Genomic DNA, 14,669 nt, shown 5'->3' on the forward strand with positions numbered 1-14,669 from the left:
AACGAATACACTGACCCAAGGTCGGGTCGTACGTCTCTACGCATTCTACATCATGTCAAACATTCAATCCAATCACTCTGGGGTCGAATCGTTCGTCATTACATCAAAATATAGCCTTCAAATACTCGCAGCAGGCCATCACCGAGAGTATACAGTGATTACCGTGTTTCTACATTGCTGATGACTAGCATGTGGCGATGGAGGACTCATATGCCACCCGATGGTCCAATGCATACTCATTGGTTGTGAGTGGTGGGAGGCATGACGCATGTCGTTTCTTTACGTGCTTAACCTGTGTTTTGGATTCGCAGACGGCGGGTGTACAAGCTTCAAACACTCCAGAGACTGGGACACAAAGTGCCACCATTCAGCTTCTTCCACGGACATACTGCCCAACTGCTAGGTCCCACCGGTTGGTCGGAATTTCAACGTCTGTTCGATGAATACGGAGTGCAGCATGGAAGCCGGGGCAAGACGATGGTACTGTACATCGGCACGAAGCCCACCTTTTGCACCACAGACCCAGACCTGGTGCACGAGGTGTTCATCAAGCGAACTGACACGTTCCCAGACCGGCCGGACAATAAAAGCCCTTTACTCACACTCCCTGACCACAGCCTGCTTACGCTGAGGGGCGAGCGCTGGAAGCACGTCCGCCGCGTGCTCAACCCGGCCTTTACTACCAACAAGCTGAAGGGAATGTCGCCGGCTATAAACAGGTCCATCCAAACATTTCTAGACGTACTGGAGAGCAACAGACTCAAAGGCCAGCCGACCGACGTATACGATGCCTTCCGCCGCCTGACGATGGAAGTGATCGGCAAGTGCGCTCTGGCCATGGACGTGCACTGCCAGACGGACCAGCACGACCCGCTGATGGTCATGGTGACGACACTTCTCGACTCCGTACCGCTGATGTACATCCTGCGCGGCCTCCAGCCGCTGACGCGCCTGCTGCTGCCCTTGCTACGCACCTTCGGTCCGACCTCTCGCATATACCACACGGAACAGCAGCTGCAGCGCTGGCTCCGCGGCGTCATCCAGCACCGCCTACGGAGCGATGCGACGGTCGCCGACGCTCTGCAGCTACTCCTGGAATCGCAGCGTGCCGACAGCAGCCGCCAAGCAATCACGGAAGAAGAGCTGCTCTCAAACGCGTTCGTTTTCGTCGCGGCCGGTTATGAGACGACGAGTACGGCTTTAGCCTTCACGTCTTACCTGTTGGCGCGTCACCAGGCCGTGCAGAGTCGCCTGTACGACGAGATCGTGGCTAAAGTGCCGGCCAGCGACGGGCTCGACTACGAAACTGTTTCTGGCCTGCCCTACCTGGATATGGTGATTCAGGAGTCACTGCGTCTCTATCCGCCCGTCCCGGGACTGTTCGGCCGACAGGTGAGCGCCGCGACGGAAGTACAGGGGATACACATGCCCCGTAACACCTTCGTGGCCGCGGTACCAATCTGCATGCACTACGACCCGGATCTGTGGCGCGACCCGGAGCGCTTCGACCCGGAGCGATTCAGCGCCGAAAACAAGCCGCATATCGCGCCCTGCAGCTACATGCCGTTCGGCGCCGGGCCGCGCCACTGCATCGGCAAGCGGTTCGCCCTGATGGAGATCAAGCTGGCGCTGTGTCACATGCTGCACCGGTACCGTCTGCTGCCGACCAGCGAGCCGCTGGTGGCAGCCATTGTGCCGCCGTCTCTTGCGCCCGCCTCCGGCCAGATCAACCTGCGGGTCGAACTGCGACGGCCGCAGGGTGATTAGGCCGCGGGAGATGTATGGGTGGAATGATGAAGGAAGGTGGTAGAACGGGAAGTAAAATCTGCGGGGAGGAAGGGATGTGGAGGGTTGATGGGGCGGTGAGAAAGTGGTGAAAGATGTCAGGGCGGACAGGAGGGAGGTGTGGAGGGGGAGGGAGAAAGAAGTAAGCGGTAGTGATGAATAAGGGAAGGGGTTGATGGGAGAGTGTGTGCATGAATTTCGTTGAGGGAGGGATGACGAAGAGAAAGGGGATTGGGGCGAGGGCAAGGTGACGGAAGAGAGAGCTGGAAACGAGTGGGGGTGACAGCATGGGAGCGCTGAATGGATATCGGGATGAATAGATGGGCGAGCAGAGCTTTGCAGGTATGGATGAGAGTAGGCGTCGCTCATGATGTCTTCCTGAACAGGCTACAATGGCGCGGCATGTCTTCGGACAAATTTCGCAACTACCTGCGAGACCGTAAGCAGGTGGTGGCGGCCGGCTCTGACCCGATCTTCCATTGACCTCAAGCGTCGCCCAGAGCCCCATGGTCGGAACTACCCTATTCCGTATCGTCATCCTCATCCCCCTCATTTCCTTCCCCAACGGACATCTCCTATTCATTGTTGACGACACCCAACTCCTGGAAGGCGTCATGTCATGTCACTGGGGCTTTACGACACACTCAGCTGCTGAGGTTATGTAGCGTCGCCTACCTCTCACCCTGGCAGGAAGGCGTCCATCCAGATTTCATCAGCTTATTCCTCTGAAGACCTGTGGCAAAAATTCTGTCATACACTTAAAAAAGTGGTGCCCGTACACAGCCTCAAAATAAATCTCCACGAGACCTATTTTACCGTCTACGGCACCAAATCTTCCACAAAAGTGACATGCAGCTCTAACATTATGTTATCGGGCTTGCGCATTTCGCCATGTCCCTCTGTGAAGGTGCTGAGCATTGCCGCGAATCAAAGTCGGGCCTGGCAGCTCATTATATCGACGGTGGGATGGAAATGCAATGCTATTTTTCGTCCCGCTACTAATTACGCCACTATTTCACACCGCCAAGTGCTTGAGCTCTTCGCATGGGCTTATTTTTTCCACACCTACTATCCTGTCTCTCTGTATGGGGCTGGTCCGCGCCATGTCATCTGTCACATGCTTTTTTGTCATGGAATCTGTCAAATGTTCGGCAAGACTTGTCACTGTGTTGCGGCGCAGTGAACATATCTCACCTGTCTGAAGCTCATTAGGGTGGCTAAGTTTCATGGAAATGGTGCATCAGTGGATTGCCTCAATCTTGACAAGAGCGTAGGTCCCCACATTAAAATACCCAATGTGCCGGGCCCCTAAACAATTCAGTGTGCCGGAGCAGGTTAACAGATGGAGCCCCGACAAGTGTGCAGGGCCCTCCATTCAAATGGAAAGCACCCTGGACCCGTTTTCGAGAGCCCCGACCGACAGAGTGTACATAAACAGGTTAACAGATGAGCCCCCGACAAGAGGATAGGGCCCTAAGCAAGTGACATAAAATTGGAAGCGCCCTAGACCAATGCAGAGGGCCCATGAGCGTATCGCAAGTGTGTCGGTAGGTGAACCGAAACCAACGTAAAGGTCCCCCGAGCCACCGAGAATACCCGAGCAAGTTAACATGGGGGTCCCCTGCTATAGCCCACAGAGCCTTTCTGGCGACTGGAAAGAATCCGTGGAAGGCCTCTGATTGACAAGAGCGCCCCGGCACGCTAGCAGGACGAGCACAGAAACCGTGCAGGTCCCTCCGAGCAAACGCAAAGCAGTCAGGGCTAACGTGGAAGGCTCCTTAACGGTCGAAATGACCTTGCAAGTGGGCATATAGGTCCCCGGCAACAGGATAGGACTCTGGACAGCGTAATAAGGCTTATAATTTCCAATAAACAACTTTTCCATTATTGAAGATTTTTATCTTTTCTCGTAGGCCCATTCACTTTCGTTTGCAACTCTTCTCGCTGGCCTGGAAATCCAAAGATTTTTTTGTGTTTTGTGTTTTAAAAAAAAACTGTACCTGTTTGGTCATCTACGGGCCCCTTCGGAGTCTATGGGCCACTTCGAGGTACCACAATGGGTCACGTGCCCCGTGACCACTCTCTCTAGATCCGCCCCTGACTCAATCAGTGGTGGAGGTTAGTGCGGGGGCAGGGGAGGCCACAGCGGCCGCGTGCCAACAATTAGAGGACCAGGTGGAGATAACAATGCCGCTGACTTTTATTGGTGCAGATATGTGGCATGCACCATCATATAAATACCGGTAGAAATGCGTTCTCTATTTCAGTTACACCTTGAGGCACATATAGGTAAAACAATGAACACCAAGCCCCCCGAAACAAGGTGGCTGAAGTCCGGTTATTTTTGTTTCGAAGCAGGCTCTTCTACGCGACGTGGTTCACATCACATCCGGACAACTCGTAGATACCGGCTAGGCTTTGCCCCCGGCTAAATACAAGGAACGTATGTCCAGAGCCGACGATATTGACGGAAAGGCCGAATGCCGGCGTGAGTTCTCATCATGACCGGTACCTGACCGTATAATGAAATTGATAATGGCTGAGCTTTGCACAGCATGAACATCTCATCACTCTACTGCCTATGAACTGCTCCAGAAAATCCGGCGCAAGCGTGCAAAGTGGGCCCAAACAAAGATGCCTGCCGCCGTCCCGGGAATCGAACTCGCCGCCCACCCGTTACGAGCCCAGCAACATCCCGCGGCGCTACGCGTCATCGCGCATTTGGGTGTCGAGATAACTGTCCAGAGCAAAACTATGGCAGCGATGCTCACTGCGGATCGGAGATGCCAGTTCGCTGGCGACTCAAATTTGCGGGATGTGATTTGCAGGTTGCACTGGGCCCAGTACTAGTTCTGGATGTTGATTGGCGGAGAACGCGTGCGATTGGTGGCTTGTGTTTGGCGGAGAGGCGGCATGGAATTTGCCATCGAAGCGTCTGCAGCCGGCGCCAGCGCCAATTGCTCGGTCCTCCTCTTCTTTTAGAAGGAGGAGCGAGCCTCAGAGCCCTTTTTGTTAGATGCTCCCAGATATCTCAGAGAGAAACGAGAATGGCCGCTGCGGAAAAGCTGCGACTGGAGAGACGTTGCCTGTCTGTCGCGCAGGGAATCTTCTCCTGTCAGAGAAGAGCATGGTCGCGACCATGCTCTTCTCCCGTGCGTGCGCCCTCCCAGATGCTATTATCGAGGTGCAGAACCGCAAGGTGTTCCTGCATGCCGCGGGTTACCGAACAGAAATGGCAATCGATTGTTCGTGCTATTTTCTGCATGTATCGTGACTGTGACCGTTTTATTAAGTATGTGAAAATGTCTGCTACTTTAAGTCACAGTGTACACCTGACTGGGTCCTTTGGGGACGAATCCTTCATAAGTTAACATGAATATGAACATGAATGCCGGCAAGCACCAAACACAGGAAAATGCTGATAACAATACGGGTTCTGGCCATTATCTCGTTTCTCGGCCGGGTTCGGTTCATCTGGCCCGAAACCAAGTCACACAAGCCTCCCTACTGGCTTGGACTGCTCTGACATTCATATGCAATGTGCTGACTACTGACAGCGATGCTGCCATTGCTCAGGATTCGAACAGCGTGAATAAGCCTAACGGGTTACGAAACAGTGAGAGCGACTCAGCAGTTACAGCTTGAGATAATAGCGCGGTGTCGAAACCGACGTGGCAAGCCAATACAAAGGTCGAAGGGCAGAGACAAGACAACGTATCAGTAGGAGCGGAACGGTTTCTTGAAAGGGAGATACCGCAAGCGTCAGTGACATGCCAGACGTGATAATACGTGGGGTGGGGGCGTCGGGGCCTTGCCCACTAAGCGAAGCGGCTTGCCTTAGATACCCGGCGATTTCGTAGGAATTGCATTCAAACTTCGCGAGTTCGGACCAAAATCAATACTTGCCACCATGAGGGTTTAAAACTGTCCATACCACATTGAATGGATGGGTTTCTGGGACCGACGCCAACACTATACAATGGTTGCTAACTGAGCCGCGACCCTACCATTCGATCGTGAAATTCCGGGACAACGGCAGAATTTGGCGGCAGGAGCTTAACGTGTCGCAATGCTCTGCACGGTCAATCCTGCCCTCTGAGTTTACCTGAACTTTAGTATAATCGCTGCCACCTGTTGCAAACCGTACCAGTCTGGGACAAATAGCGAGCGCCGTAAGGGACACAAATTCACCCTGCCACTGGTGGGTGAATCGAAAGGCAGGCGCTCCAACCAACCAAACTAACGGGGCGGGGGGGGGGGGACTCGTTGGTCATGTTCTGGTCACACGCTTGGTCAACACGAAACAACAAACATAGACGCGTTGTATAAAGCCCGTGATCATTCAGCAGAGCTGACTCCATTGCGCAGCTCAACTTCCCAGGGGCTGAAGCCGTTCTTAGCCATACAGACGCCGCGGATCATAAGTTACCATGATGTCCATAAACTTCCGACACTGAGAGAAATCCGGCTGTGGCAGAGCTCGCCCTGAGCTCGTCCCTGACCTCTGGTAAAACAAGGATAGCATGGAGCTTCAGATGCTATGAAGCCTTTTGTTCATGGTGGCAGGACGGTTCGCACAGAATGACATCGTCTTGCAATTACATGCGGGAAGCTTTATGTTTCAAGCCAACATTCGACGTTTGAAGATGTTGTAGCAAGCATCAGAGGTATACTTTTAGGTGGAAAAGACTGCTCTAAACAACGCAACTTCCCTGTTTAGTAAATGTGTTCCTCAACACGTCATTACTTATGTCATCGTAGCTTGCATAACATTGGTTAAGAGCCAATTAATGCCCGCTATAGCCGGTGATTGTGTTCACCAACGCACGCTATGGACGACTCTACAGCCATATTTTTTGTTGGCCTTAATCACCGCGTGGCCAGTGGAATGGCAGGATGGGAATGATGCTATGATGAGGTCATGGGTGTCTGGGTGATTTTGGAGCAGTTTCACCGAAAAAAATCTGCATATCTTTGCGAGCGTATGCCTCAGAAAGTAGAGGGGTTTAGGGGGCTGGGCTGCGAGCTGCTCAAATGACCTTCAAGATAGCTGCTTCAGTTCAAAACCTCATACGAATGTGAAACACTCCCTTAAACAGCATGTATATTCAGCATGACCATGTTTATCTTATCCTACAACACAGCAATTCCAAAACAAAGGACCTTTTGGTTTGTCCATGAGTCGCAAATTGCGACGCTGTGGGTTAAAATTCTACCACCGGCGCTGTGTTTCAGGGGCCCGAACCGGCCGAGGGCAGTGTTCAGAGTGGCCCGAAGAGGGGCCCAAAGGATCCCTCCGGACAGACGATTAAGGACCCAATGGGAGGGCCGGAAGGGATGGGTGTAGGTCACATTAAATACACGTGTCCGCAGGGTCAGGCCCTCAAATGCCAGTCCAGGGGGAGCCTCGCACCAGTGCAGGACTCCTGGGACAATGTGAACCTCTATTTCAGCCAGACATCACCAATACTAAACGTTCGGCTTCGTGTCGGTCTGTGCCCGGGGGCCCACTTCCTAATGATGGACAAGGCCGTCGTCAGTGCCGGCGACAGACGACGCCCGTGGTAATGTTGATTTCCCAAGGATGGACAAGCCCGTCGTCGGTGCCAGCGACGGACGACGCCCGTGGAAGTGTCGAACGGTGGCCGCTGCACATGGCAGTGCGTGAAGAAGTGTGGCAGGGCGGGCATTCCTGAACATTCCTATTCGGAATCACATGGCTCAGAATAACTTAGGATGACCTGAATGGGGGTAATAGACCTGCAATCTAGATATCATTCCGTGATCAATAGATCGGTATTGAGTGTCATGGCTTTATTTGATCGTCACTTTTGCGTTATCTTATATCTGGCATGGCTTTTGCTGACGTCCTGGGGGCAACTCCGCATCGTATGTATGCCACGGGCCAGAATGAGACAAACAACCGCATACAAACATAAAACAACGAGAGATGACGCACTCATGCATTCATGCACCAGAAAGCGAAGACAGTCTTTCCTAACAAGGTCGTGCCTCCATGACCGAACTCGACCACCAGCTCTCGCCGCGACAGGTCCCCAACACACGCCCGCGGCCCTGCTCGCGTCGCGCCGCAGCTAAGGCGGCATGAAAGGCGGCCTCGAGCATCGAGCAGTGGCGTGAGCGCCTACCGCCTCTCGATCGGAACATCTGAGCGCCTAACTACCATCGTGGCCGCTGATTCAAGCGAGTCGTCAACGTCGGCGACGGCGGTGCCTGCAGTACCGGCCAGCCAGGTCCGGTCTCCGCCTCGTCCATCACAGGCCAGCCAGGTCTGGTCTCCGCCTCGTCCATCACAGGCCAGCCCGGTCCGGTCTCTGCCTCGTCCATCACAGGCCAGCCAGGTCTGGTCTCCGCCTCGTCCATCACAGGCCAGTCCGGTCCGGTCTCCGCCTCGTCCATCACAGGCCAGCCCGGTCCCGTCTCCGCCTCGTCCATCACAGGCCAGTCCGGTCCCGTCTCCGCCTCGTCCATCACAGGCCAGCCCGGTCCTGTCTCCGCCTCGTCCATCACAGGCCAGTCCGGTCCCGTCTCCGCCTCGTCCATCACAGGCCAGCCCGGTCCTGTCTCCGCCTCGTCCATCACACCGCCCGCTGGTGGCTTGTGACGCTCCGGCCGCCGGTCGTTGCCGGGGTGACGAACCCTTCCCGTCGGCACGGGAAGGGTTCGTCACGCTGCTCCGCTGGAGCGGCTGTGCGCAGTGACGACAGGCGCCAGCTACGGCTGCCGGTGGCAGACTTTGACAAGGGACAATCCGACGGCGCGCTCACCGGACAGCCTGTGTGAGCACTTTAAAGACCAGTTCGCTGACTATCGGTGGCGTCTTCTTCCATATAATCAGTCCCCAGTGTCGAAGTCCAGCTTCAGACCAACTTGCAACTTCATACACACATCACGTCCAGCTCAGACCAACACGTCCAACTTCACACCCCCATCCATCCTATTTCTATGATTTGTCCAACCTCGGACATGTATATATATATATATATATATATATATATATATATATATATATATGTATATATGTATACATATACATATAAAGAAAGAAAGAAAGAAATAAATAAGTGTGTGTGTGTGTGTGTGTGTGTGTGTGTGTGTGTGTGTGTGTGTGTGTGTGTGTGTGTGTGTGTGTGTGTGTGTGTGTGTGTTGTGTGTGTGTGTGTGTGTGTGTGTGTGTGTGTGTGTGTGTGTGTGTGTGTGTGTTTCCAAAAGGACTTCTGTGCTAGACAAATGTGCTGCCACCTTTTTTGGCTGTAGGATTTAGCCTAAGCCAGACATGCATTGTGGCGTAACATTTCGGTTCTTTCTTGAAAATATCGAGCATACCGGAGATGTTTTCGTATTTTTTTGCCTTTTTTACAAGAAGCCGGCAAATAGTTCTCAAAGCTAAAGCTTTGAATGCTAACAAAGGTCAAGCGGCAAAAAATGCCCCTGGTATTTTTTCGTCTGGGATGTTATACCCCTAACTAATTATTACCATCATATGTAACATTATTGCCTGCACTTCCACGCTACACTCCTGTCCTCTACCGCTCATCTCAATGGAATAGATTCTCTGAATTCACACCGCATACCAGAATCGTGACGAGCAAATACATGAATTCAGCATCAGCGGTTCTGTGCTGGAAAATCAGCTGTTCCTCGACTGCTCTTGACCTGTTTCGCAACGCCACTCCAACTTCCCACCTTGTGCCATCGCTGACCTCGGCGGCGTATTGGAGTGTAGGGCAAAGGGCGCGATGGGTTGCGGGCTGGTGTGGAATACAGAAGAATTTTCAGTGTTTTTTTTCGGTTTTCACTTGGTGCGGATCGAAAACATCAGCTCCGGCCATTGCTGCCTAACGAATACAGGGCAACGTTTTTTCGCGTGCGTGTTTAAAGGGGGTGTTCCATATTTGGAAGTAATGAGGCACACATCAGATACCATGGAATAAGATCACTAAATGCTATTAGTTTGTTTTTAAATGAAAAGTGCTGTTCTAGACAGCAAATGTTTTCCATTTGCTAAGTATGCTCCTCAATATGTCCTTCTGTCATTGCGTCATGGAACAGTTGTATGACAGGACTTATTTACAACACTTCAATCTCCCGAAAGGTCGCCTGCAGCGGTGCCGATGTGTGCTGAACCAAATGTCGTTTGATGTTCGTGTTTTGGCTCTCTTCCATGCATTATTGCAAATTTATCCGTGAATTTAAGGTGCTTACTTGTATTTACATACTCGGTCACAGTTATATACTGGTTATTCAATCGCAGTTGCAACTTCCGTACTATCTAGGAAAAATGTATAACTGGTTATGCGTAGCACAAAACGTAATTCATCTGAGCAATCTTCTTAGCTTGCACAATATTGATTGAGAGCCAATTAACAGCTGCTGAATTTAAAAACGGTGTTCACGAACGCAATGTATAAACGTTTCAACACTTATATTTGTCTTGATCTTGAACGCCGTTGAATGGTAGAATTTGAATGATGTTATGATAACGTCATGGACGTCTGGACATCCTTGAATTAGGGTACACAGAATAGCTGGCACATCTTCGCGGGCGTGTGGCTCGGAAACTAGACGGTTCTAGGCCTTAAGACGGGTAGGGCTTTAAGCTGTACCGGATGGTCTTCAAGATGGCTATCTCAGTTGAACATCCCATGCAAATGTGAAACACTCCTTGTAATGTGCGCCTATTTGTGAATGTATTTTCGGCTTTGCCTACCTCTTGCTCGGAGATATCTCAGTTTTCCCGACATCAGCGGGCCTGCTTGATTGCTGATATCTGTCGTCACATCTCCCATACCACTCCCAATGTCAACTCGTCACGCCACTCATGTTGTTCCGAGCGTTTGAAGTGGGCGATGATGAAACAAAACTGAGCTGTGGCCAGCACTCGTTCTTAACCTAAGTCTCGCAGTGTCCAGTGCAAGCATCCTTTTTATTGCGTGGTAAATTGACAACCGATTAGCCAGGGTATGCAGACAGGGTAGCCAACATTTTCTGACTCGCGACATCGCCCGCGACCTCATACCCGAACGATACAGCATGTGGTGCGGTGTTTGATGGCACAGTTCGTTTTTAAATGACACGGTTGCTCGTCACAGAAATGGAGACACGACAGCGTAGATAAGTGCTACGCTCCCGATCTGGCTCCTCGGTGTGTTCTTGACTTTAGCCCACAAGCGTGTGTCGGAGTACAAGGGTATATAGACACAGCTATCGGCGCCGGCAAGGCATGACCTCATCGTCTGGCCAACCTCATCCAGACAAAGCACGTTTTTTTGTCATCGATAAAACAGTAGTATCAGTCTTGTTCCTCGGAAAAACCAGGAGAATGGAGATATAGATTGGTTGACCTTTCGGCAACATGCCTTTATTGCAACAATAGCAGAAGTGAATTCAAAATTGCCTACCGTTGATCCTATCAAATGCTATGAAAACAGTGGAATAAGCGAGATAAAAAAGAGGCTTAAGAGCAAGAATAAACGAGACTTACGTCAAGGACAAGTGCTGGCCATATATTTGCTCGAGTTCTTTTGCATCTACACACGGACATACGTGTACATGCAAACGAATTCAAGAAAATAGGCATGACGCATCACGCTTTATTCAAACATGCCAGCGAGTTGAAGGAAACAGGCACTACACATCGCGCATGAATTATGCATGCAAACGATTCCAATTGAAAAGGCATCGCACATCACGCGTCAGGCATCACTTACTTATGAAAACGATTTTAAGCTAGCACACATTACACGTAGAGTCACATATCACGCTCGCATGATTAGTCATGATGAGCCCTGAAAGGTAAGATTTGGTCGCGGGCTTCTTATAGGAATATATTCACTTATTTTCTGTCTGGGTGGTCCTGTGCTCTGTAGATGACTTTGAGCTCTAAAAGGTGCATAAGATCCATACTTCCCTCGATTGCAGCCTGAGCGTGTTTTGCCAAAAAATGGCCACCTAAAGGGGCATTCTATGCTTTGCTTTTAACGTCTCGCAGGTGTTCATTGTATCTCAAACGAGTAGGGCGCGTGGACTCGCGACATAGACTATGTCCCTCCTATGTTTTTCACGCAGTTTACACTTGATTTCGTAAACCAGGTTTTTTTTGCGCGCAAACCCCTTGAAACCCATAACTGCATAAATGACAGCTGTTGCCACCCGGGCACTTAGGCTTTGAGATGGAAGATTTTGCCAGAGACTTTTTAAACTTATTGTCGTTTTTCCATGCCATGCGTACGCAAAGTTTTGATTTTCTAACAATGTGTTTGATTTCCAAAGCAAATGCTCATCCATATAAGGTAGCGTTAATAATCCGTCTTCCGACAGGACGCGCTACCGCCTCCTACCACCCATCCCCCCACTCGCCCTGGACTTTTTTACTTCTTCCAACATTCTACCCAGAAGTTGCGAAGAATATCCGCTGCCCAACAGCAAAGCCCATATTGTGTGTATGCTCTTTCTTTCCTTCTCACTACTTGATGAGTTGTTTAGAGCCCTATGGAACATGCTACGAATTATGTCGTTCTTAGTGGAAGTTGGATACGCAGATTGGCATTACAGAATGATGTCAGAGTTGGTGCGTTTGATAAAGAGCTCCGTGCCTAACATTGTGCGGTTGCTCTTACTTTCCACCGTCACTAGCGTATCAAAATATGGGACCCCTTTCCGCCCCTATATGCTCCATCGTTAAAGTTGGATTTGGATGCCGGTTGTTCATGAACTCTAAAAAGTATTTAAGGGCACGCTGTCCGTGCGTCCATACCCCGGCATAATCATCGATGTATCTAGCTAAGAAAGTTGGTTTTAATGGGTTGGCGACCAGCCCATTAGCCAGCCTGAGAACCACTAGACATATATTTGCATAATCTTTCCAGCCTGATACTGCCTCTGCCTACATGGTCAGTGCTACGGAAATTTTTCAGGTGTAGTGAGTAATCACGCGAAGCGAGCGGACGAGCGATAGCGCAGGCGCATAGCCGAGACCAAATCCTGGTGTGTCTTGCTTAATTCCTTGCTTGTGTGCATGAACTTCGTGAGTCTCTCACAATCGTGAAAACGTGCTTGTATCGACCAACAGCGCAACAGAATCGTTGGGAATTGTGTAGTATTTTAGGTGTGTTAGAAGTAAAATTGATTAGTTTATGTTAACTAGCTTACATACTCGCAAGCGGCTAAGTTCGATGCCCAGGAAGCTGTCATCTTCCACATGCCCACACCATTCTGTGGAGGAGTGATCGGCCACGGTCTGCGGTGGGCAAGACAACCTGTCGATAATGCCCAAGGGATGAATGTAGTAGTTTGCTACTAATGGGGTTACCAAAAATATGTCAGCATTGTGAGCTTTCACACGAACTAAGCACTGTATCATCCCACGACGCGAGAAAAAAAATGCAGAAAAACACTGCATTTGGAACACTGAAATAACTAAATGAAAGCACACATTCCGTCCAAATCACTGCATGTAAGCTTTTACGCGTTTTTATAACTTCTAATATCTAGGCGCCGAAGCCCCTAGGAAAGCGTATCATGTCAGAGGAAATACGTCTGTTTTCTGAATTAGCTTGGGGCCGTCCACGGAAACTGGGACGCATATAGTATGATGAGTTCAAAGTTCAAAGCTCAGAGTTCGTAAGCTTTTTATGCTTCATATCTTAGTTATCGACCTGAAGTTTACCAGGATGTACTCGTTAAACATCTCTATAGAGCAAACAGTGATAACGTTGCAAATAACAACTCTGCGCTCACGTCGTCGGAAAACCAAGAGCTGAAGGCCTTTCCGGCTTATATCAAGCGAAACGTTTAGTCACAAATTTGCCCTCTCCATCCATTGTCTTGGCACTGCCTTCCCCCAAAAAAGCCGTCATTGGAAAATAACTCCACGGAACTAACTTCCCACAAAGGTCTTCACGGACAATAACTTCCGAACAGAGCGGCGTAGCCTCGCTGAACATTGCATGGCCGATTGAATATAAAATCTCTTGATATATAGCATATTTGCACATTGTAAGGCTGCTTACATATGACAGCTCAAAATCAGGTCTTGGCAGTCAGCACGGGCGATTTATAGGAAACCGCTTAATCTGATTCGACAACGAAGTGTTAAAAGAAACCATCTATCTGTGATATATTTTTTGATGCAATACACCATCTGAATTTGTAGTTACAATACATCTTCTTGACCTAGGTTCACGTGTAAAGGTCAGACCGAGGACAAAGCCAACCCGCTTTTGTACTCGAAAACTTGCTTTATGGAGTTGCTCTGGGCACTCATTTCGAAATTATTAATGACAGCGACCGCAACAGACGTGTTCCATGTGCTTTTTAAATGTCAGATTGAGTCACTGATCTACAATGGCCCAGGCCAACATGTTTTTTATAATGCCGCCTAGCGTAATCCCGAACTCTTAGTTGAATCGGAAAATAACAGCGGTTTCCTAGGGTTTGGTCACCTAGACCTTTTAAATGTCAAACAAGTTTATTTACTTTGGAAAAACAATGTTGACGTTTAGCTTAGAGCAGGTATCTAGGTTAGTTGCGGCTGTGTGAGGAGGTCTGAGGGCACTTTGGACACCAGTACTGGCAGTAGTGCCCATAGCGCACGGTGGGATAAAACATTGCATCATATAATTGCAGACAAGGTAGGCCACCCGTAGCACTATGCAGCGAGCGAATGGCAGGTCCGTTAGCGTCAGCTGCTGGTTCTATGTCAGCAGGCCAGCGATAAAGAACGCGACCTGGGAAGGTTCACATTGTGCCTTGCGTCGTAGAAGCTGTGGGTCGGCAGTGACACTTCGGTACCGATTTGACAGGGCTTGACCAATGACGTCTGCGACCTCAATGGGGTGCGTGACATCTTGTTTGCCAAATCG

General features: G+C 50.3%; 1 protein-coding gene across 1 annotated transcript; it reads left to right on the forward strand.

Moving 5' to 3' along the window:
- The first annotated feature begins 352 nt into the window (after positions 1 to 352).
- Positions 353 to 2,116, forward strand: LOC119110533 (cytochrome P450 3A9-like). Its single transcript, XM_037234399.1, has one exon. It carries the CDS (start codon positions 478 to 480, stop codon positions 1,765 to 1,767), a length of 1,290 nt encoding a protein of 429 aa, XP_037090294.1. The 5' UTR covers positions 353 to 477; the 3' UTR covers positions 1,768 to 2,116.
- Positions 2,117 to 14,669: the final 12,553 nt, after the last annotated feature.

Source organism: Pollicipes pollicipes, unplaced genomic scaffold (genome assembly GCF_011947565.3).
Source record: "Pollicipes pollicipes isolate AB1234 unplaced genomic scaffold, Ppol_2.1 Scaffold_7231;HRSCAF=8579_pilon_pilon_pilon, whole genome shotgun sequence".
Lineage (NCBI taxonomy): Eukaryota > Metazoa > Arthropoda > Thecostraca > Pollicipedomorpha > Pollicipedidae > Pollicipes > Pollicipes pollicipes.